Raw genomic sequence first — 25,727 nt, 5'->3', positions numbered from 1 at the left:
GCCTGTCTTAGAACCTTGTGACCTCTGCCATGATCAGAAGTCTACTACTATTAGGAAATAGCCATTAGCAAGCTGCCACCTTCATCAGTAAGCCGTTGTTGTTTATGGCCCTAGAGCCAAATCCTGCCTACCACAACCTGTATTGCAGAATGGATGTCTTGTGCGTTTTTAAATATTCATGAAACCTGTGATTGAATACTAGGACTTCTACAAATACTACTGCAGAACATGAACTTCTCCATGACATTGTTTGCTAGTAGAAGCAACCCAAACTCATCCTCCCTTCTCTTCTGTCCTTAAAATTTCTAGTGAGTGCATCTGATTGGTGGAACTTAAATCACATTTATAACTCTAGCCACAGGAGAGGCTGGGAAATGTATTTTTTAACTTTCTGTTCTCTGCAGTACAGGAAGACATACACTGAAGGAGGTTGAAATGGATGTTGATCAGTAATCTACCATATTTACTGCAGGTTTAGAACCTGATTCTCTTTAAAGTTGGCTGTTATTAAACAGGCTATAGATAAGTTGAGAAAGTTTGTAAATAATACCATCAAACAGTGTTGAGAAACTCGTTTGTTTCTTTGTGCATTTTTATTGTTTTATAATGACAACATTTAAAAAACAACTAGAATTTGTCCTTCACCTCTATAATGAATTAAGTGGTCTGCGGATACCAAAAGTTTCCTCATATTTAAGATGTGGTTAGTGGATAAAAAGCCCAAAAGAGAGAGTATAAGAAAAACCCTCATAAGAGGTTACCTGAGCTGAGGAAAGGTTAGTGTTGTCAAATAATGAAGAGTGGTCAAATAAGGTGGGACTGAAAAGCAGTGATATGATTTGGGCATTTAATATTAGTGTTTGTTTTTTTGTTTGTTTACTATTGAGACAGGGTCTTGCTCGTTTGTCCCAGGCTGGAGTGCAGTGGCACAGTCTCGGCTCACTGCCACTCCCATCCCTTGGGCTCAAGCCATCCTCACACCTCAGCCTCTCAAGTAGCTGGGACCACAGGCATGCACCACCACGCCTGGCTAATTTTTTGTATTTTCAGTAGAGATGGGGTCTCACCATGTTTGCAAGGCTGGTTTTGAAATCCTGTGCTCAAGCGGTTTGCCCACCTTGGCCTCCCAAAGTGTTGGGATTACAGGCATGACCACTGTGCCCAGCCTGTTAGTGTTACTCAAGATTCTAAACAAGAAGTGGAGAAGTAGGATAAGAAGGCAAGTTGCAGGTTTAGGCTGTGAGTTGAAGGGAACACTTGAAAGCAGAGATTATAGAACAAGTTTTCAAGAAATTTGGCAATAGATTTTTTTTTTTTTTTTTTTTTGGTTCAAGGCACATGCTCATTTATGTACCACAATTGGCCGGAGTTCATGAGACCCTGAACAAATACCACACACAATCTTCCAAAGTTCTTCACTTTTGTCTTTTTGTGTAGCTTGATGTAAAGTGTGGCTCTTAACATATTCTCTTTATGCTTAGAGATATAATAGGTACAACATTACTCTTATTATATCTGTAACCATGACTTCTTTTTTGATTATGTTTATAAAATGCCTATTAATCACTACTATAGTTTGGAGTTACAGTAGCCAACTTAACATATTTGTACAATTGATTGTTGAGCCGGGCATTGATTAGATGAATTAACTTTCAACAAAGTTTATTTGAATTTCAGTCAGTGGTAGATATTTAAGAAGTACAGATTATGATAACTGCTTTTATAGGAAGTGATGCTTGGTACATTTTTTCATATTACACAGAGCCTACGTTTTTATTTATTCTAGATAAATATCTGATAATGTCAGGTTCATTGGATTCTTCAGACAAAATAACCTCATTGTCTCTCTCTTAAAAGGGAGAGGGAAGTAGAATATGTGTAGATTTAGATTTATTTAATATTGTTTTCTCAAAACTGACCTTATGTGAATGAAACAGAAATATGTTCAGGGACAGTTATTTAGTGTTTTAAAATCTCCCAATTATATATGGAGCATATTTATTATGGAGCATATTTATTAAGTAGAGAATTATTATGATCTAATTCCAGATTTTTTATATTTTAGGTTCTATATCGTGAGCTAGTTGGACTTTTGTTTTTAAAAAAAAAAGTCTAAATTATGCAGAAGGGAGATGTCAAAGAAAAAGGAGAGGTTGAAGGACAAGAAGGTTGTGAGTAATGAAAATAGAATTTCTAGATAGTGTCCTGGAGGGAGTAAGAGGGAATGGGGTAAAGAGAGCACAGTAAATGGATGAGCTTTGGATGAGAAGAGGAATAATTAGTCTTTGGAGGAAGAGGAAAACAGATGAATACAGGTTGAGACATAGATTATTTTTCTTAGGGACCTGGCTTATTTGTAAGGACTAACCCATTTTAGGCAATTAATTAAATTAATCATTTAAAAGGTTAGATTCCTCGATTCTGACTTGAGATGGACATAAATTTGTTTATTCTGTTCAGTGGTAACTTTATTTTTTAAAAAAATCTTTCAGTGACAGATTTAATAAGTATCTTACTGGTACTATTTCATTGGTTTTCTTATTTTAATTTTATAAATAATTTGTTTACTGAGTTTTTTTATAGGTGCGGCTTAGGTTTCTAATAGACTTCTCAAAAATATATTGGTTTGAATGGCCTTTAAAGTTGATAAGCAGAAAGATGCTTGAGTTTATCTAGTCCAGACCTTCATCAGGAAAGCTGTGATTGAGTGATGTGTGTGAAGTCATACAGCCACTTAGTAGCAGAGTAAGACAGGAATATTGGTTTTATGGTTCTTGGGGTAATGCTGTTTCCCTTATGCTAACTGAGGCATAAGGGAACTGGTGTACTGATTTCAGCGCCCATACTTGTGTATGTCCTTTGAGCTAGAGTATCAAAGAACTTCAAAACTTCAAAACTAGACTTTTTGGGTTATTTAATATTCCTTCAACAAATATTTCTCAGCTGTCTACTGTATGACAGTCACTGTTTAAGATCTTGAAGATCAACAAGTTCTCGGGCCTCAAGAATGAGGGAACCAAACAATAAACACTGAAGTAAAAATGAACAGAAATTTAGATAATTATCAGTGCTATCAAAGAAACAAAATGGAGAAATAGAATATGGTAGCAGAAGTATGTGCTTTGGATAGAATAGTCAAGGAAGATTTCTCTGAGTTAGTAATATTTGAGCTGAGACTGAATGATAAGGCACTAGCCATTGAAGATCTCTAGGAGTGTGGTATTCCAGACAAAAGCCCTAAACTTGAACATGATGTGGCATAGTTGATGAATGAAAAAAAAAGTAAACACTGACCGGGGTTGGGGGAAGGGAAGGAGAAGAGATCAGAGAGACCATTGAGTAGGGCTTTGTAGACTGGGGTATAGAATGATAATTTTATTCTAAGTGAAATGGTGTGGTATTGGAGGAGGGGAGTGAGTGAGTAACCTAAAGAATATGTTTCAAGTATCACACTGCTTGATGGAGAATGGACTGTAGGAGGGCCAAAAGTGGAAGCAGGGGCACTAGTTAGGCAACTCTCATGTTTGCCCAAATAAAAGATTATGGTGGCTTGGGCTTGGTGATTCTAGTCAAGGCAAAGAGAACTGGTTGGATTTGGGATTTATTTCGGAGGTCTGCTGGATTTGCTAAGGGACTGGGTATGGGAGTTTGGGGAAGTAGTAGGAGGATGGTGAGCGTAAGAGAGGAAAATGGTAAACTGGGGAAAGGGCATGTTTTAGGGAAGGAAATCTGATGGTTTTTCTGGGACTTGTTAAATTTGAAATGCCTACTGGATATCCAAGGAGACACTTGAATGGTCACATCTAGTGTTTGTTGAGGAGAGGTTAGACCTGGTGTTGCAGATCTGGGAGGCGTCAGCATTACCACCATATACTACAGAGTTGGCAAAGAGAAGGAAGAGAAGGTGGTCTGGAATTGAGGCATTGCATGTTTAGAGGTAGGTAGGGGGAGAAGTCAGCAGAGAGCCAGTGATGTAGGAGAAAAGTCAGAAATACTGTGTTGTGGAAGCCAAGAGAAGAGAGCATTTTAAGGAGGGATATTAATGTTCATTTGTGTTAAATCATGCTGCGTGGCCGGATATGATGAAAACAGGGAAGTGACCATTGATTTGGCAATGTGGAAGGCATTAGTGTCCTCAGCTAGATTAGTTTTAGTGTCATGGTGGGTTCAGAAGTTGATTGGAGAGGGTTGAAGAATAACTGGAAGGTAAGAATGAAGAGACAATGACTAGAGATGATGCTTTTAAGAAGTTTTTTTTCTTTTCTTTTTGTGTGCTTTTTTTTAAGTTGAGAAATTCCCATCATTGTTTATATGCTGGTGGGAATGATCCACTAGAGAGGAAAATTAATGGTGATTCAGGAAAGAAAGATTAATTGTGGAGTAAAGTCCTTGAGGTAGCACTGGTGGGATGGGATAGAGAGCACAAGTAGAGGGATTGCCCTTTCATAGGAGTGGGGGTGCAATTACATAATATAAAAAGGAATCTCAAGTCACTTTATACACAGCCCCTCCCTTCACTCTTACCAGTCTCCTTTAGACCAACTTGATCTTTCTCTAATCACTAGTGGTTTTTTTTCTGTGCCACATTAATATGTTGTTTCAGACTGAAGTCATCCTATATAAGGCTTAGTATGAAGCAGTTCATGATATTTAATAACAATTTCAAATTTTGTGCCAACAGGTGAAGCAAAAAATTTATTGCCATATCTTGGACCCCACAAAATGAGAGATTGTTTCTGTACCATTAATTTGGACCAGGAAGAAGTTTATCGTACCCAAGTTGTGGAAAAATCTTTAAGGTTGGTAGAAAAATTGGTAAATTATGATTTTTACTATATAGATTGGTCAATATTATGCCTTTTCCAGATTATAATAATCAGGAAGACAAGATAGAAACAGTGCTTGCTTTCATGTGGCTTTTCATCGTCTCAAAATGTTGTCTTCCTCTTAATTGTTCCTAATTTTGTCTTTGTTTTCTGAAGAAAAGTTTTTTTCATGTGACAGGCTAGATATTGCCTATTCGTTTGAACTTTCCTCAAAGTACATGTTTATTTTATTTATCTAAAGAATAAGTTACTTAAAGTTCATACAGGTTGCTTAATTTATTAGTGCATTATCGGGGAATGAATTCTCAGATAGATGTCTAATCTTTGAAAGTGTAATTGCCCTTTGAGAGTATCATATTAAATTCTAATTCATAAAATTGGAATATATCATGTCTGCACTGTAGTAATGTGAACATAATTCTGGTGCAGAGCTGTGCTGAGAATCTTGTTCAGAGACAAAAGTCAAAATAAGGAGGCGGGTGTGGTGGCTCACACCTGTAATCCTAGCACTTTGGGAGATAGAGGCGAGCAGATCACTTGAGGTCAGGAGTTCGAAACCAGCCTGCACAACATGGTGAAATCCTGTCTCTACGAAAAATACAAAAATTAGTTGGGTGTGGTGCTGGATGCCTGTAATCCCAGCTACTTGGGAGGCTGAGGCAGTAAAATCGCTTGAACCCAGGGGGCGGAGGTTGTGGTGAGCCAAGATTATGCCATTGGACTCTAGCCTGGGCAACAAGAGTGAAACTCCGTCTCAGGAAAAAAAAAACAAAAGAAAAAAACAAGGTATGGGGTATTATTGGAATGAGCACGTGGTGGATGAAATATTGAATGCCATGCCTTATCTGAATCATATTTTGGTCAGTTGTATTTTAGGGATCTGTTTTTGATGCTTTTTTTTTTTTTTTTTGAGACGGAGTCTCGCTCTGTCGCCCGGGCTGGAGTGCAGTGGCCGGATCTCAGCTCACTGCAAGCTCCGCCTCCCGGGTTCACGCCATTCTCCTGCCTCAGCCTCCCGAGTAGCTGGGACTACAGGCGCCTGCCACCTCGCCCGGCTAAGTTTTTGTATTTTTAGTAGAGACGGGGTTTCACTGTGTTAGCCAGGATGGTCTCGATCTCCTGACCTCGTGATCCGCCCGTCTCGGCCTCCCAAAGTGCTGGGATTACAGGCTTGAGCCACCGCGCCCGGCCGATGCCTTTTTAAAAACATCTTTCTTTTACATTTGCCTTTGAAGATTCCTTTTATGTCTTTATTTTCATTTTTTATAATTTTAAATGTCGAGTTCTTCTTAGAAAAGGTATTGTATAAAACTGAAAATACTTCAGTAGCCCAAAAACATTTCAAGTAGTAAACTTGAAATCTTTAGTCTTAATTCTCATATTATTATTTGGCTTTAGAATGTACTTTAAACATAATATTTGAATGTGGATGTAATATATAAAGGAAATTCTGCATTTATAATTGTTTATAAAATAATGCAAAGAGATAAATACCTACACTTGTCTTTCATATCATGTGTTTGACTAAAAGTTCTTTTTGCATTGATTTCTATGTTGAAATTAATTAGAAGGCTCTAGTTACTTTGTGAGACCACCTTTTAAAAGTTTATTTTGGTTACATTTGAAGGGAAAAATACAGTGACAAAAGTTCACCAGGCATTTTAACAACTAAAAGACTGAACCAACTGTTTTCTAGACAAGATCAGATATTGACTTCTGTAGGAGTGTTTTACTTTATGTTTCAGCTTCTCATTTAGTTATGACATCATAAAGAGACTGCATTTCATAGTGATATATCTAGAGAATCTTTGTGTTCTTTAAACTTTCTCAGGAAAGAGGTGCACTTGACAAAAGAAACTATCATTTCAGAGATTCACATCTTCATAGAAGAATCATAGAGGAATGAATATATCAAAATGACCTTCTTAAAATGAACTTATAAAAATAAGCTTTGCAACATGAGAATGGGCAAAGTTTCCTTACTTTGAATGCAAGAAGCACTACTAATTATAAAAGATGAAAATTGGTAAATTAGATTTTATCAAACTTAGAGGCTCCTTTTCTTTAAGACACTGTCAAGAAAATTAAATGGCAAGCCACACCTGGGAGAAAGTAGTCTGACAAAAGACTTGTATCCAGAATTTATTTAAAAACAAAAATCCTAATAACTCGAAAGAAGACAGATGGCCATTTAAAATATGGGGAGAATACTTTAACAGATATTTCAGAAAAGATATGGCCAAGAGCACATGAAAACGTATTGAACATTGTTAGTCATCAGGAGATCAATTTAAAACCTTTTTTGTCACTATAGATTCTACAACAGAATCTGCAGTGATAGAAATCATATCGCTGGTTGCCTGTGAGAATATGGTGGGAGTGATTACAGAGTCACAAGGGAACTTTCTGGGGAGATAAAAATGTTTTATATCTTGCTTATAAAGATAGGGATTACATAGGTGTATACATTTATCATGTTATATTCACTAGAATAGCTAAAGTTAAGGACTGTGAGTACCAAGATATGGAACAACTGGAGCATTGCTGTTAGGAGTGTAAAACAGTACAACCACTTTGAAAGCAGTTTGACGGTTTCTTGTAAATTACACATTTACCTACTTTTTAACTCAGCAGTTGCACTCTCAGTAATCAAAAGCATGTGTCTAGAAAAAGCTTTCTATAAGAATGTTCATAGCAGCTCTACTTTTGATAGGTCAAACTGGAAACAATTCAAATAACATCACTAGGAGAATGGATTTGGAATGCAATGGAATACTATGCAGCAGTTAAAACAGTTGAACTACTATATACACAACAACATTGAAAAATTCTCACAGACGTTAAGCTGAATGAACAAAGCTCAACATGAATACATACTATATGATTCTATTTATGTGAGATTTTAGGATAGATCTATAGTGATAGAAAACACATCACAGGTTGGGGCAGGTATGGTGGGGTAACTGAAGGAGGGGCATAAGAGAACTCTCTGGGGAGATAGCAGTGTCCTGTATTTTGATTGGGGTGGAAGCTACACAGTTGTATAAATTTATCAGAAGTCATCAACCTCTATACTTGAAATTGGATTTTTATTGTGTGTAACTTATACCTCAATAAAATTGATTTAAAAATAGCTTGTTTTAATTTTTAAAAAATATTTTTAAAGTTGATTTTAAAATAGCATATTTTAATTTTTTTTAAATAGCTTATTTTAATTTAAAAAATATTTTGAAGTAACCTTTCATGTAACATTAGCTGTTTAAGGTTTTATGTATTGTAAATAATACAGCTTTACACATTTCTAAGACAAGGATGGTATGAATGACACTATCCTCAGCTCTCAAATGGTCCACCTTAGGTGAGCATGACTCTAGGCAGTTACTGTATCTTCTATCCACAGGACTGCTGAAAAGCTATTTGTTCAGAACTCATACTGGCAATTTAGATCCCCTCAGTGTTCAGCTTGGTTTATATAGAACTTAGTTGAAATTTAGCATTGATAATTATTTTGGGGCTTTTCAAGTTTTTTTCAATGGCATTTTAGTCCATCATTTCATTAACTTATTGAAAGTGGTATTATTTGGCTAGGAGCAGTGGCCCATGCCTGTAATCCCAGTACTTTGGGAGGCTGAGTACTTTGGGATCATGAGGTCAAGAGATCGAGATCATCCTGGCCAACATGGTGAAACTCCGTCTCTACTAAAAATACAAAAATTAGCTGGGCGTGGTGGCGTGCGCCTGTAGTCCCAGTTACTCAGGAGGCTGAGGCAGGAGAATCACTTGAACCTTGGGGCTGGAGGTTGCAGTGAGCTGAAATCACACCACTGGATTCCAGCCAGGTGACAGAGCAAGACTCTGTCTCAAAAAAAAAAAAAAAAAGTGATATTATTTGAGTATTTATATTATTATTATTGAAGGTGATATTAATTATTATTTAATTGTTTTATATTATTTGAAGTAATGAGCTTTCCTTTTCTTTCTAGCCCATTTTTCAGTGAAGAATTTTACTTTGAGATTCCAAGAACTTTCCAGTATTTGTCTTTCTATGTTTATGATAAGAATGTTTTACAAAGAGATCTTCGTATAGGTATGTACTATTCATAATTGTCTTTAATCACAATGTTAATGTTTATATTCATTTGTTCTCTAAGTATAGTGTTGAAAACTGCAGAATAATATATGCTGAACATCTGTAATCTTTTTCTCTAGACTACATGTTCATTTGTGAAATTTCATTTTTAATTTGTATGTTCAGCTTATATGACACTTTCTCAGGGAGGCCTTTGCAGCTCCCCTAGTCACTATATCGTATGTTTTTATAATACCTGATTGTTCCCTTTCCATGGTACTCATTATGCTTATTCATTAGTTGGCTGTTTCATATCTAGGTTCTCTAGTTAAATGTGATATTTAAAAGGGCAGGGATTCTTTTTTTTTTTTTGAGACAGAATCTTGCTCTCTCCCCCAGGCTGGACTGCAGTGGTGCGATCTCGGCTCACTGCAACCTCTACTTCCCGGGTTCATGTGATTCTCCTGTCTCAGCCTCCTGAGTAGCTGGGGTTACAGGCATGTGCCACCACGCCTAGCTAATTTTTGTATTTTTAGTAGAAATGGGGTTTCACCATGTTGGCCAGGCTGGTCTTAAACTCCTGGCCTCAGGTGATCCACCTGCCTCAGCATCCCAGAGTGTCAGGATTACAGGCATGAGCCACCGCGCCCGGCTGGGCAGGGACTCTTTCTTACAGAGCACCTTACATTTAGTAATGTTGGATAAGTATTTGTTTAGTGGTTCAAATAATGTTTTTATAGAAAGATTGCAGTTTTGATCCTTCAAAGAATATCTGTTTTTGGGGTTTTTCTAATAGAAGTAATAATTCACTTTAATCTATTTATACATTTTCTTCCTGTCTGTATTAGTGACTATATTAGTCCATTCTCACACTGCCATAAAGACATACCTGAGACTGGGTAATTTATAAAGAATATAGGTTTAATTGGCTCACAGTTTTTCAGGCTGTAATGGCTTCTGCTTCTGGAAGGCCTCAGGAAACTTACAGGAGTGGAAGGCAAAGGGGAAGCAAGCACATCTTCACCTGGCTGGCAGGAGAGAGGAGAGTTGGGAAGCGCTACACACTTTTACAATAACCGATCTCATGAGAACTTACTGTCATGAGAACAGCAGGGGGATGTCTACCCCATGATTCAGTCAGTTTATGCCAGGCCCCTCCTCCAACAGTGGAGTTACAGTTTGACATGACATTTGAGTGGGGACACAGAGTCAAACCATATCAGTGACCGATAAATATATTTGTTTTTTTTTTTTTTTTTTTTTGAGACGTAGTCTCGCTCTGTCACCCAGGCTGGAGTGCAGTGGCACGATCTCAGCTCACTGCAAGCTCTGCCTCCTGAGTTCATGCCATTCTCCTGCCTCAGCCTCCCGAGTAGCTGGTACTACAGGAACCCGCCACCACGCCTGGCTAGTTTTTTTTGTGTTTTTAATAGAGACCGGGTTTCACCATGTTAGCCAGGATGGTCTCAATCTCCTGACCTTGTGATCCGCCTGCCTTGGCCTCCCAAAGTGCTGGGATTACAGGCACGAGCCACTGCACCTGGCCAATAAATACAATTCTTAAATAATTATCAGACTGGAGTGTGATCTGTGGGCATGAGCTAGAACAAAGCTAACTAGCCACATATGTGTCACATTCCTGATCTTTGCACCACTGTCTTTGTATTTTAATCATAGGCAGAGGTCTAAGTTACATTTATTATTCTCTTTCTTTTTAGTGTCCTAAATTTCATCTCCATTTTCTTTTTTATTTGAAACATGGTCAAATCTCCTACAGCTTAAAAAATTAAGAATTATTTGGCCAGGTGCTGTGGCTCATGCCTGTAATCCCAACACTTTGGGAGGCGGAGGTGGGCAGATCACGAGGTCAGGAGTTTGAGACCAGCCTGGCCAATGTGGTGAAACCCCATCTCTACTAAAAATACAAAAATTAGCCTGGCGTGGCGACACGCACCTGTAGTCCCAGCTAGTTGGGAGGCTGAGGCAGAAGAATCACTTGAACCCGGGAGGCAGAGGTTGCAGTGAGCTGAGGTTAAATACAGTGTGGTTAGGGAAGTCTGGAAAGCAAATAACACAGTGCCATTGTGATTGTATTAGGGTCATTGCTATAGGGGACCACACAATGGTGTAGATACCAGGAGTTATGGAGGCCATTAATATACCAGTCTACCACAAAGACCAAAATGTATCTATCGAAACCTCCTACTCTAAGTCTTTGAAGTGCTGCCGTTGTCTCTAAATGCTGCTGTTGACTATCTGCCAGAATTTGTTCAGTCCTCTGGTCCTGTTTCATTTTTATATAGGCAGTAACATTTGTCACTGTTTTTGTTTGTTTGTTTGTTTGTTTGTTTGAGATGGAGTCTTGCTTTGCCGCCCAGGCTGGAGTGCAATGGTGTGGCATGATCTCATCTTACTGCAACCTCCGTCTCCTGGGTTCAAGCAATTCTCTTGCCTCAGCCTCCCTAGTAGCTGGGACTACAGGTGCACACCGCCACACTCAGCTAATTTTTTGTATTTTAGTAGAGATGGGGTTTCACTGTGTTGCCCAGGCTGGTCTTGAACTCCTGAGCTCAGGCAGTCAGCCCACCTCAGCCTCCCAAAGTGCTGGGATTACAGGCGTGAGCCACCGTGCCTGGCCTGTCACTGTTTTTATCTCCTCTTTTAGCCATTTCCACTAGTGCCCAAGTAGGAACAGGACTATCAGGATTTTGCCAATTGGTGAATTGTATCAGGCTGAAATTTCTAAGAATATATTGTATCTAAAAATGGGTCCCAAGGGTAACACAGTATTTGCTGATAGCAAGAAAATGCTACTGAAAAATGATATTAGAAAGCTAAAAATGCTTTTTTGACTTAATGATCAACAAAGGTGGTTTCTGTGCCCACAGTTCCTTCATTTCCTTTCGTGTTTCCTTTCTTTGTCTGATTTTAAGGAACTAATACAGCATCTGGTGTATACTATATGTTTGGTTTTAAGCGCTTTCTGTCCATGAGTTTGTCAGGACAGTGAGGAAATGAAGTACTAACTTTAAATGATTTGTTGGGACGTTTGTTTCTTGTTTTTTTTTTTTTTTTTTTTTTTGTTAAGAGACGGGAGTCTCACTGTGTTGCCCAGGCTAGACTTGAACTCCTGGGCTCAAGCAATCCTCCTGTCTCAGCCTCCCAGGTACTTGGAACTACAGGTATGCACCACTGCATCCAGCCGTGTTTGATTTTTTTTGAAGTTGGTAATTTCATAGCTGGTGAAATAATGGATTAACTTTGTTTAAAATAGTAATCAACAGCTGGCCACAGTGACTCATGTCTATAATCCCAGCACTTTGGGAGGCCAAGGCCGTTGGACTGCTTAAGCTCAAAAGTTCAAGACCAGCTTGGGCAACATGGTAAAAACCTATCTCTACAAAAACCATAAATATTAGCCATCTGGGACCAACTATAAAAATTACTTCCAGCTACTTGGGAGGCTGAAGTGGGAGGATCACCTGAGCCCAGGAGGTTGAGGCTGCAGTGAGCTGTAATTATGCCACTACACTCCATCCTGGACAGCAAAGCAAGACCCTGTCTCAAAAAAAACCAATAAATTTAAAAAACATAAATAAAAGAAAATAGTAAACATTAAACATACATCTTTGGGACTATTAGAGGCACAAAAAAGATTTTTAAGATCGTTAAGAGTCATTCTAATGCAGAGGAGCCACATCAGATGTAGAGTTTGAGTAATTCACCCAAGATTGCACAGCTGATAAGCAACAGAATTGACACTAGGTTATGGAATTAGTGTTTGTGTTGGAAGGAACACAAACAGGCATACTTTGGTTTCAAAATCTGACTTCAGCACCTGTTAACGGCAAGTTTAAAAATATTGTTCAGCTTTCCTCATCTGTAAGATGGTGATTATACCCTCTACCTCCAAGATTGTTAGTAAAATTAAACAAGAAAATATGTAAGAATATCTCCTACCTGGTAGAGATTCAGTAAATGCTGGCTTTTCTTTCAGTTCAGTGCTCTTTCCTTTGTATCGGGCTGTCTACCTTTTACTGTTAATGCCTGCCAGTTTAATGATAAAACAACAAATCAGAATCATTAGGCGTTTTTTTTAATTCTATTTGTGTTTCAGAAACTTGTTCCTTCCTTCCCCATCCCTTTCTTTTCCCTCTCTCGTACTTCCTTCTCATTTATCCTCCTACCTTTTTTCCTCCTTCATTCTTTGTCTCTCTTTCCCTCTCCCCCTTCCCTGTTTTATTCCCTTGGGCTGATGATATATATTTCTTTTTATATGTTATATTGCCTAATAAAGTGCTGGACATGTTGTAGGTATCCTGCTACCTAATGACTTCAAATATTTTTCTTATTTTCCTGTGCCATTCTTATATGTCATTTTCTCTGACTTTGCGGGATCACGTACTCTTTCTTCCCTGCTTCTTCAGGCCAACTAGCCTCATGCAACTAGATCTTTACATATTGGAAACTGACATCTTAAAAAGGAGCTTAAGAATAAGAGCTGGCAATAAAATTACAGAGTATTCTCAACTCATAAATGGCTTATTTATGCAGCTAGTCAGAGAAGGATTTCCCTCTCGTAGGACAAGAAACATTCAGCTCTTCAGTGACAGTGAATGTCATGATACTCAAGATGCGGAATAGGAGGAGGAGGCAGCTTGCTTTAGAATATATTACCTGTGTGACTAAGAGAGGATTCTCTTTTGGGAAGGCATCTGTGACAGACGAGAAGTATTTACAGTGATCTGAGAGTAGTGAGTCATAAATAGGACAGGTAAATTTCTACTCTAGTTTTTAGCAGCATTGTTAGTTAAATAAAGTGTGGTTAGGGAAGCCTGGAAATCAAATAACACAGTGCCATTGTGATTGTTGAATGAGGGAATGAATTTGTCAAACCAGTAAACTCCTAAATAAACTTTGTAAAAAACCCTCTTTTTGAGTTTGGGACTTGTTTTAGTGATGTTTGCATGTATTATATGTATGTACATATGTACATCTATATACATATTCATAAGTTGTGTGCAAAACTAAAAGTTATGGAAATTGTAAAGTAGAAATTTCACCAGAAGTCTACTGATTTGTTTCTGGATGGTAAGTAAACTCTCTTAGAATTATGTGCCAGATATTATCTGTGCCTTTTTCTGGGGAGAGGACATAAAAGATACATAGTTACAAAAATTCTTACAGGGAGGGGAATGGTTCTCAAAAGGTAAGAGCTTCAGCTATAGGATGTATAGATGTATTTCTGTATGTACATATGTATTTTTCAGTATCAAACTGTTATGCATTGCCTTAACATTTTATTTACATCTGGCGTGGAATCAGTGGTAATTAGGACTACTTGATAAAATTGTGGTAATCATTTGTGGTATGCAATATTGAATACTTTATCATAATTTTATATCCTAAGCCATTCCTGGTAGTATATGGATTTGCCAGGAATTTGATACAATTCATAGATAAAACATATCCAGAGATTTGTATGATTTTGTCTCTTAACCTAAATTCTTCCTGCAGTTTAAGGAATATTTGAGTATTCTAGTTAGTGCCTGAATTTTATATTTGGCTTTTAATCTGTGTATTTAATACTATAAGAATTTCTGTTTTCCCACCATTTTTATCTTAAATTTAGCCAAAAGAGAACTAAAATACATTATTTCCCTAGTGTCATTTTTTATGTGATTTGAATGAACTATAAATGCTATATATTCACATAAAGATTTTGATCTTCAGATTACATTTTATCCCAAGTATTCAAAAGAAAGTTGGGAAGATATGTATTTGTTATCAGGACCAATTTATTTTAAAATTTTGTGTTTTCACTTCATGTATTAATAGACATATAAAGATGAATTTACAATAGGCCTCCTTCGATTGTATTTTTTTAATACAGTTACCACTCTTTAATAAAATATAGCTGTGTACTTTAGTATTTTCTTTAAAATTAAATCTATCAGTTGTCCTTATAGTTTTAATTCCAAGACATGAATGAGAAGCTTATCAAAAACTGTAATGTGGTTACAGTCTAAAAATAACAGTTTTGTTGAGATGTAATTCACATACCATTAAATTAACCTTTTGAGGTATACATTATATTTGCATTTCAGTGGTTCAGAAAAAGAATCATTATATATGTTAGAGGGAGAGAAACATTATAAAAGTTAACAGTAGGGGAATATGAGTAGAAAATATGGAAATTTTTGGTGTACATTTCTTGCAACTTTTCTCTGTTTGAAATTATTTCAAAATACATCTTTTTTTATTTTTTCCAGCACTAATGGCTTGGGTGAATTAAAATATTTTTTAAATTAAAAAAAGTGTATGATGTGGTGGGGGCCTTAGTATATTCACAGAGTTGTGTAACCGTCACTACTATCTAATTCCAGAATAAAATTTTAAGCATAATTTTTGTTTGTTTTCCTGTTCCTTCCTTTTCACTTGATATACAAAAGTTGACATATCTTGATAGAAAAATGTCTTTACAATTTTCTTAAAGATTTCAAATGTTGAACTAAAAGACCAAGGTATGTCATAAGTACAAGGAAATAAAGTAGAATTAGGGCATATAAAATGAAAATTCTTACTTGACAAAAGAAAGTGAACTACTTTTAACTTTATATATCCTTTGTTGAAACTTTTGTGTAGAATCCTGGAATAAATCGTCAGTCTTATGCAAAACTGTGTCTACTTCTTAAAACTTGAATTGAGGAAGGAAATGCTTTGTACCAAGATGGCAAATACTTTATTATAAGAACATTTCTGTTTCTTCCTCTCATACTACTTTGTTCTTTGTACTGTATCTTCCTCTGAGAGGGCTTAAACTCTTTAAAGAACTGGCTTAATTTTTGTATGTGTTGTAGCAACATGATCAGTGTTTGCAATGTTTTGTTAAAAGTAAACTCTTAATAATAAAATTGTTATAATCTCCCGTAATTTTCAAGTCAGTTTTCACTGTTGTTAATGATGTATGATACTGTTTTTTCTTTTCTCTTAATTGGAATTTATAAACTCTTACTAAATGCAGATACATCTGCTCAAAACTTACTAAAACATGTCATTTGTTCATAGGGTCAAAAAATTGGGAAGATTACACTACCATTGTACCTTGCTTTTTATAATGAGTGTACTCTGGGTAAAAACATGAATCTGAATAAGTACTAAAAAAATGCAGTTGCATGTAAATACAACTGAGGTTTTATCTAATCCCCTGATTCAAAATGACCCAGACAAAGGTCTGCCAAGGGGCAAGGAGAAATGAGATACTTTTTCATTCTTTAAATTGTAGAAAAAATGCTTTATAAAAATTATTTTTATGTCGATAGGTACAAATTATTTTAAAATATTTTCTATAAAGTATTATATAAAACAGTGCTAATGAGTCTTAGTATTATACAAAGCATGTTTTCTTATATTGTTTTACTTATTTTCTGTAGGAAAAGTAGCCATCAAAAAAGAAGACTTGTGTCATCACAGTGGCAAAGAAACTTGGTTTTCATTACAGCCTGTTGACTCCAATTCAGAGGTTCAGGTAAATATTAAGGCTAATGTAATACAAGAGATTGTCACAGGAAATGAGTAAAAAATGAACTAATTAAACTAGTTCATGTAAATAGAGCATATTATACTTTATTTAAATTCTGGCATCAAATATTATAGACTTTTGGGTAATATAGAACAGGAAGGTAATGGCTTTGTCATATTGTTTCAAGAATAATGCTCATGTATATGCATATGTGTAGAATTGGGGAGATTAGCGCATTTCTTTCTTACCTTCTGTTTGAGTCACAATAGCAAATTATTATTTTGTCTTTGAGGGGAAAAGTTTTAAGGGAAAGTATGTGTTTTATTAACTCTGACTTTGGGGAGAATCCCTGGAAGTCTGATTTTGTCTGTACTGATCAGGATTCTCTGTTTACTCTCTAGTAAACTGGACTTGGGGAAATGTTATTCATTTAAACCCTGCCTGAGCCCACTGTGCACAGCCTTCACTCCCACACCCACCCTTTCCTGTTGTTCACCTCACTTTTTATTTGAAAGGGTATCATTACTCTTTAATCTTTTTTTTCTTTTTGCCAAAATAAGAGACCTTTTTCAGATTCTGTGAGTAAAGAAGTGTTTAGCCATGTAGCTGAAGTTTCTATTTGTTTTTAGAAAATCTGAGTTGCTCTGTCTTAGAAATTATTATTTCTGTCTGAAAGGTTTTTGTTGTAACCTTATTTATTTATAAAATATGGTAAGGATTGTGAAACCATTTCCCGAGGGCATAATTGCAAGCAGGATTCTTCCTCTCTAAAAGAAGTTATAATTTGCCACTGTGACTCAAACAGAAGTTTAAGACAAGAAAAAAGTGCTACACCCACACCACAGATAATTTGCAAATAAGTGCCTGTGTCTCCATTTCCTCATAATCTCTCAGGCATTCTGATTAATTATTAAATTCTCAAAAACTTAAGTATTTATGCACTAAAACCCCTTCTTAACTGCAAAATATAACATACTTTTCCTGTTTAACCTACTTTGCCATGTTTTAATATTCTTGTCTTTCCGTATGTCCGTAGCTATTATTCAAATCCCAGTTGTACAGTATTGTAAATGATCCATGTGAGAAGCAATGTGAAGAAGTGGAAAGGGTTTAAATTAAAAGGCAGAAAACTTAGGTCCTAGTTTTTATATGTAGTTACTTAAATGACATTGAATTTCATTTCTATAAAGTGGGAATAGAAGTTGCCATATTTGATTTGTATGGTTTTGAGAATTAAGTGAAATATCTGTAAGAATAGTTTAAAAGCTGTTAATGCTATACAGATGTAAAATATTGTCTGTTTACCACCAGTCAATCTGGTGGCTATTTCCCTAATATTCCCTTACCAAAAGGCAGATATGTAAGTTTTAAAGTACCAGTTTTTCTTTTAATAGTTTTAACAAAAGGCGTGATAGGAAAAGGCTTTGAACATTTAAACTGAAATTTTATGAACCATTAAATTTTATAAAACTCGTAAATTTTATGAATTTTATGTAAATTTGCTAAACAGTTTAAGAGTTCCAGCTCTCAAAAGGTAGAAGTCTATATAGAATACTCTATAGAATTCTTGGAGATGGTACTAGAGATTAATACAGGGACACAAGCCTTTATTTGATGGTGCGTGGGTGTATATATGCATGCATATATATATGCATATATATGTATATATATACGCATTACATAAGCATGGGTATGCATGTTTATAGATATACATATATATATGCATATGTGCATGTATATGTACACATTTGAGAGATATATATCTCATCTATGAAACATGAAAATTGTGGAAACGGCAGTTACCTATTAGATATAATATAGTCATTTTAAAATTTTGTGCAAGTTATTTTCATGAGTTATTAAACTTTACAACTCTTTTGTCTTAAATGATATTAATAAGATTTACCCACTATTTAAAATAGATTTTAGAAGGAAAAGTACTTTATGGGGTGGGAGAGACATATAACACTTTCGGGTTAATATGGTACCACTGAAAATGTTGTCCCAGTGCTGATAAGGGAATACTAAACTAACTTTATGAGTCTAGAAAAGATAGAAAATCATCCCATGGTTCATACAAATCCTACTTTGTTGATAAATTTGTTCACTTCCATAAACTCTGTAAAATTTTACAAAAATATCATGAAACATAAGAGCAATTAATAGGGAAATAGGTGAAAGCTATGAAACATTGCATTCAACAGGAACTTAGTCTGATAATTACTATTAGTAATTATACCAGTATATCCTAAGCACAGTACTAAGTACTTAATGTCATTTAACTTTCAGAGTAGCATTATGAGGTAAATAGTACCACCTCCATTTTACAAATAAGGCAAATGAAATTCACAGAGATTAAATGTCTTCTCCAAAGTCACAGAACTACTAAGTAGTGGAGCCTTGATTCCAAAAGAGATCTAGCTGATTCTAAAACTCCTAACCACAGTGCCTTTACTACCTTTCACTATTCTGTACTATTAGTCATAAAAAAAGATAGTAGATTAGGAGTATCACTTAAGCAACATCTGAGTGTAAGGAACAGAAGCCTGCTCAGATTTGCTTAAAGAAAATGGGAGAGGCCATTAGAAAGCTCCTAGAGTTTCTTGGAATGTCAGTATGGGAACTTTACATTGCTAGTGTGAGCTAGAAAGTTGTCAGGCATTTGCAGAGGAGATGCATCTTAAGTGGAGATTAGATTCTGAGAACAACAGACATTAAAATTTGCCTAAGTTCATCTGTAAAATGAGTATACAAAATAAAAAGTTAAAATTTTTTGCATAAGTTACAATTATTTTTGAAAAGAGTTTAGTTTCTTATAAAATACCCAAAGGTATTTGGGTGGTTTGTTTGTTTTTGGTTGACTACCACATAAAATAATAGGCTTGCATTCTGGGCCATGGTAAATGAAAACTATATACTGTATCTTTAAACTGTAGACCCCCTCCTCCCCCATTCAGTACAGCAATAGATACTGCAGGTGGCACATGGAAACTGAGACCCACTAATCATTTCTTCTATTCATATGTTCACTGTGCTCATTCAGTATAAGTTCTCACTGTTTAAATAATTAGTTTTTTTCTTTCCCTTTCATGAAGTGAATAATGTTTTCTCTCAGTCCTTCCCTCTCATTTTAATAACTATTCGCTTTGCAAAATATAAAGGAAAGAAAACAACCATTTTATTTTGAGATTCCATTGTATTATTTTTGTATGTCTGATGAGACATGTCTCTTCCTCTGCTTCTCTCTGTAAATCTGCTCCAAGTCTCTTTTTGAGACCTAAAAGAGGCCACACCAATTTTTGAGTCTATGTGACCATATGGCTTCCTCACCTCCAACATCTGACTCAGTTTTCTGCCACAATCTAGAGAGAAAATTTGGCTAAACTTGGGTCAGATGTCCACTTCAATCTAATTTGATATGGTTGGAGGAAAAGTCACTGTAAGGCAGTCCACTTCAGGGCTTTGAGTAGGCATGTTCCCTGAGGAGGGGTTTAGGTAGAGGAAATGATTGGCATTGCTACCTCAGAGGGAGAGATGCTTGTTTCCTAGTTCTACCACTAATTAGCATTTGTGCCCCAAATAATTGCAAGCCTGTTGTTACCTGAGTATCTTCATCTATGAAATGATAATGTCAGCATAAAGGATTCCCTTGGTTGTGAAGTTCTAGGGAGATAACATGCAGAAATGTAATTTAGCTTTCAAGTGGAAAGGTCCCAATAGTATTAAGATGGGCTTTATTCCAAAACAGTTGAAAAATTGTTAAAAACTATAACCTCTTACCTTGAATTGTCTCCCAGAGACAATTTTTTATTATTGCTGATACTGTTATACTTGTCATTAATGTTAATAGTTCTTTTCAGTTTCATTTTCAGTAGTTCAAAATATTGTTAGTAACATTTCATTAGTGTATTTTTCTACTTTTTTTTTAATTTAGGTTTTGGCTTGATTCTACCTTTTGCAATTTTTCCTTCTGGGCTGAACCATTTTTTTCCTCAACCTATTCTAATCTGCTTTCAGACTCTGCAGTGGGTCAGAGGGAGAGCAGAAATGGTTCTTTTTACCTGTGACGTTGTGTCAATAAATCTAGTGGACATTTTTCCGTCCTCATCTTACTTGATCTTTGAGCAGCTTTTGATACTGGTGACCACTCCCTCCATTTTGAAGCATTCTCTTCCTTAGTTTCTGATCCTGTTTATGGTCCTAGTTATCATCTACTTCATTTGGTATTCTTTCTCGATATTCTTTGCCGCATATGTGAAGTTAATATGGGTTGTGCTGGTGCCTTCTATAAATCCTCTTTTGGCTCCAGTGAACTGCAGCCGTACTATTAGTTATTATGTCCTGTAACTCACCAGGGACATTAAGTATTTATCCTTTCTTTATTTCTTAGGCAGTGTGATAAAAAGCATACTGTACATATGGTTGATTAAACCAGGCCGGATATGGTGGCTCACTGTAGTCTCAGCACTTTGAGAGGTTGAGGCAGACAGATTGCTTGAGCCCAGAAGTTTGAGACCAGCTTCGGCAACATAGCAAGACCCCATCTCTATAGGGAAAAAAAAGTGATTAAACCAAATCTCCCATATGGAGAATTTGCTGCTCTCATTAATTAAGGAGTTTGTCTCATACAACTTGTCCAAGCAGTAAATCCAGATGTGCTATCAACCATGTCCTATATGTTGCAATTACTTAGTTAATAGGTCTTTACCAACAAGCATATCTTGAATTTCTGGATCATGCCATAAGTTATTGATTGTTTTATAGGTTTTTTTTTAAGAGACCTCTGCCTTACCTGTTTAAAAAGACGTTTAAAAAGAAATGCAATGATTATAGCTAATAATATATACACGAGGATTTTTAAAACATGCCCTATTCAAGACATAATAAACATAAAAACATAATTCATTATTGCAGGTTGATTTTTTTAACTTCATTTAAAATTTTTGTATGGGAATTAATAATGAGCCATTCTAGATCATATTAAATACTTCTTTAAGGAGAAAACAACACCTTCATAAAGAACTGCCATTAATATAAGAGATACTAAATAAAATTTGTATTTTGCTTTTTCATCTGATGGGCAGTTGTGTCCAAAATTATTTATAGAGGTAATTTCTATGTATTAAAACATCCATCAGAAATCCAGAAGTTGGGATATTTTTCACCTCATGTACAGGCATACCTTCTTTCATTGTACTTCGCTGTATTGTGCTTCACAGATACTGCATTTTTTTTACAAATTGCAGGTTTGTCACAACCCTGTGTCAAGCGAATCTATCTGCCTATTTTTTCCAACATCATATGCTCACTTCATGTCTCTATGACAGTCTTTTCTAGCAATAGCATATTTTTAAATTAAGATATGTGTATTGGTATTTAAGACATATTGCACACTTAATAGACTGCAGTATAGTATAAATGTAACTTATATGCACTAGAAAACCAAAAAATTTTTGTGACTTTCTATTTAGATATTTGTTTATTGAAGTGGTCTGGACCCTTAGACAGTATTTCCAAAGTATGCCTGTAAAAAAATTTTTTACCAGTTGAAACATACTGAGTTATTTTATGTGGAAATGGTTGTTAAAATTTAGTGTTTTGTGACTGATAAAAACAAAATAAAATTTAGACTTGAGAGGATTTTAAGTGCATGTATTGTGTTTTGCTCAAATACCTCTGTATTAGTCCATTTTTGTGTTGCTATAAAGGAACATCTAAGGCTGAGTAATTTATAAAGGAAAGAGGTTTATTTTGGCTTACAGTTCTTCTGCAGGCTATACAGGAAGTATGATGCTGACATCTGCTTCTGGTGAGTGCTTCAGGAAGCTTACAATCGTGGTGGAAGGTAAAGGAGGAGCAGGCATATTACATGATGAGAGAGGGAGCAAGAGACAGAAGGCAGAAGGCCCATGCTTTTAAACAACTAGATCTCACATGAACTAACTAAGCAAGACTCACTTATCACCAAGGGGATGGCACTAAGCCATTCATGAGGGATTTGCCCCCATGATCTGACACCTCCCACTAGGCCCCACCTCCAACATTGGGGATCACGTTTCATTATGAGATTTGGAGGGACAAACATTCAAACCATATCAACCTCTGTTCATCTTATTTTCCCAAACTGTGTGCAGAAATTTACATAGTATCTTCTATATGGTACCAAGAATATATGTCATATACAATTGAAATAATCACAGATATTTTTGTGTGAAATTTTTGTAAAATTAATTGAAATAAAGTTAGCATATAAAATACTAAATCTTCAAATACTACATATATTAGCCCATTTTCACACTGCTGATAAAGACATATATCTGAGACTGGGAAGAAAAAGAGGTTTAATTGGACTTACAGTTCCACATGACTGGGCAGGCATCAGAATCATGGCGGGAGGTGAAAGGCACCTCTTACATGGCAGTGGCAAGAGAAAATGAGAGAGAAGCAAAAGTGGAAGTCCCCGATAAACCCATCAGATCTTGTGAGACTTATTCACTATTACGAGAATAGCACAGGAAAGACTGGCCCCCATGATTCAATGACCTCCCCACTGGGTTCCTCCCACAACACGTGGGAATTCTGGGAGATACAATTCAAGTTGACATTTGGTGGGGACACAGCCAAACCATATCAGTACCAGAGTAATGTAAGTTCCTCAGAATGCTCATTAATACAAGATAATGTGATATTATAACTGCATGTATCAGCCTAACATAATCAATGCTATGGAAGTCGTACAGAGCAATACCTTTCAAGACTTTGGTTTATTTTTTATTAAAGGCAAATAATACAGTGAAGGTATCTGATCTTCCAACATTTTCTGACATACATGAAAAGTATACTGTCATTAAGCATCCTTTAAGAGATTGAATAATAAGAATGCAGTTGTAGACCAAATCACATTACATGTTTATTATCAAACATAGTACCTTGCTGGATTTTTTTTTTTTTTTTGAGGTGGAGTTTTGCTGGAGTGCAATGGTGTGATCTCAGCTTACCACAACCTCCACCTCCTGGGTTCAAGTGATTCTCCTGCCTCAGCCTCCCAAGTAGCTGGGATTACAGGCATGTGCTACCACACCCGGCTAATTTTTTATTTTTAGTAGAGACAGGGTTTCTCCATGTTGGTCAGGCTGGTCTCCAACTCCCGATCTTAGGTGATCCGTCTACCTCGGCCTCCCAAAGTGCTGGGATTACAGGCATGAGCCACTGTGCCCAGCCTCCTTGTTGGATGCTTAATATTGCTTCTTTGTAGGTTCTTTATTTTTCTTATTTGTCCCTAGGAGTTCTTGAATCTGTGGCTTGTCTTCTATCAGTTTTGGAAAATTCCAGGCAATTATCTCATCTCCTTTTTTTTTCTGCCCTCTTCCTTTTTTCTCTTCTCTGCTGCAACTGCAGTGATGTGAATAATAGGCCGTTTCACCGTGTCTCATATGTCTCCTATGCTTTTTCCCTCTCTGTGCTTCATTGTGGTTATTTTCTACTGACCTGTCTCCCATTTCACCAGTCCTCTTTTTAGCTGTGGCTACTCTGCTACTAAATGCATTTTCATTTTGGTTTATTACTTAGTTCTAATTTTTTTATTTCATGCATTTTATAGTTTCCAGGTATCTGCTGGATTTTTCATTTTGTTTTACGTCTTTTAAAAAAAATAGCTATTTTAGACCAGATGCAGTGGCTCACACTTGTAATCCCGGCACTTTGGGAGGCCGAGGCGGGAAAATTACTTGAGGTCAGAAGTTCAAGACCAGCCTGGCCAACATGGAGAAACCCTGTCTCTATTGAAAATATAAAAATTAGCCGGGCATGGTGGCACATGCCTGTAGTTCCAGCTACTCAGGAGGCTGAGGCAGGAGCATCGCTTGAATCCGGGAAGCAGAGGTTGCAGTGAGCTGAGATCACGCCACTGCACTCTGGCCTGAGCGACAGAGCTAGACTCTGTCTCAAAGAAAAAAAAAAGCTGTTTTAAATTCTGTCAATTCCAATATCTGTATCTCTTGTAAATCCACTGCTTTCCTCATTTTTTTCCCTTGGTTTTTGATCTTCTGGCATATTCTGTAATTTTTGATGGAATGCTGGAGATTAAAATATAAAATATATTGGAGATAATTTGAGGGCCTGAATGATATATTTCCCCTAGAGAAGAAGTATGATTCCCGCCAGCAACTTCTGTTTCTATCTTGTTGGCCAGAACTACCTCATACGGCTCTCCATGGTCTCAAGGGAGGCTACAAAATGTCAGCTTGCTGGGCTCATAACTGCCCCATCAAAAAACAAACACACACAGACACAGAAACTTGTTTTGCTACAATCCAAATCTATAAAATGATTACAGATATAAGTAAAACTGAACTTTTGTGTGAAAAGAGACTAAAGAGGGTTCTAAAATGTTCACTGATTTGAGTTTCTAAAACTGAAAAGCAGTTTTAAATAATTTGAAACTTTGTTCATTTTTCTTTACTAAGAACAACACAGTAGAAGTAAAAACTTTGAAAACAAAATTGGTAGTATAAACTTTTAAAATCTGAAAATTTAAACTGGTAGTATAAACTTTTAAAATCTAGAGCAAAAAAGCAAAGAAAGTCTTCTGAAATTTCACCAACCAAAGGTATCTTGTATCAACATTTCAGTAGATGGTCTTGTAATTTTATACATATATGTTTTTTAAAATAAATTAGCATTATAGTATGCACCCTATTTTGTGATTTCTTTTGCTAAGTATCATATGTATTTCCATGTTAAAGAATATAATGAGTTAGTGTTTTACAGTTTAGAAATTATAATTTCCTTAGTTTAATTCATAATGCCTTTTAATTTAGTGTTCTACCCTAACAGTATGTGTTTTGTGTCTGCCTGTTCTATCCTCACACTTTTCTTGACCAGGTCAATATATAATTATGTTATTATTGATTAATACCTAAGGAATGTTTTACTTACCAGTCAGTGGGAGTAATGAATGTATTAGGTAGGCTCTCACTTAATAATAATGATTTCTGGCAGAATCTCATTAAATATCCTTTTGACTTGCTATAATACTATGATTTTAGTTGTAAACAAAATGATTATCTTTTTCTACTCTATTGTCATAGTTTTTAATGTCTTAGAACTGGAATAGATCCTAGACATTTCCTGAGAGACAGTTGTGTGAGCATATGGTTTCTGTAATAAAATGTATATATGTTAAAATTGTAAAACTGCTTTGAGATGCAAATTTTTGTGCAGTTGGCTTGGCTCCCTTGCTAGCCAAGTAATACCTACATGCTGTCACAACAGAAAATATGATTTCAAAATTCTAGTTGAGTAATATTAC

The 25,727-nt window shown here is 36.0% G+C and overlaps 1 protein-coding gene across 3 annotated transcripts in view; it reads left to right on the top strand.

Annotated features, from left to right (window-relative positions):
* The window catches only part of RASA2 (RAS p21 protein activator 2), a 123,589-nt gene that overhangs the window by 19,456 nt on the left and 78,406 nt on the right, over positions 1-25,727 (top strand). For all 3 annotated transcript variants that reach the window (XM_025377332.1, XM_025377330.1, XM_025377331.1), the window contains exons 2-4: positions 4,682-4,799; positions 8,810-8,913; positions 16,329-16,423. In XM_025377332.1, coding sequence (XP_025233117.1) covers positions 4,682-4,799; positions 8,810-8,913; positions 16,329-16,423 — 317 coding nt within the window. The remainder of the gene's footprint in view (positions 1-4,681; positions 4,800-8,809; positions 8,914-16,328; positions 16,424-25,727) is intronic.

This window comes from Theropithecus gelada, chromosome 2, assembly GCF_003255815.1.
Source record: "Theropithecus gelada isolate Dixy chromosome 2, Tgel_1.0, whole genome shotgun sequence".
Lineage (NCBI taxonomy): Eukaryota > Metazoa > Chordata > Mammalia > Primates > Cercopithecidae > Theropithecus > Theropithecus gelada.
This window is presented reverse-complemented; position numbering and strand designations above follow the sequence as displayed.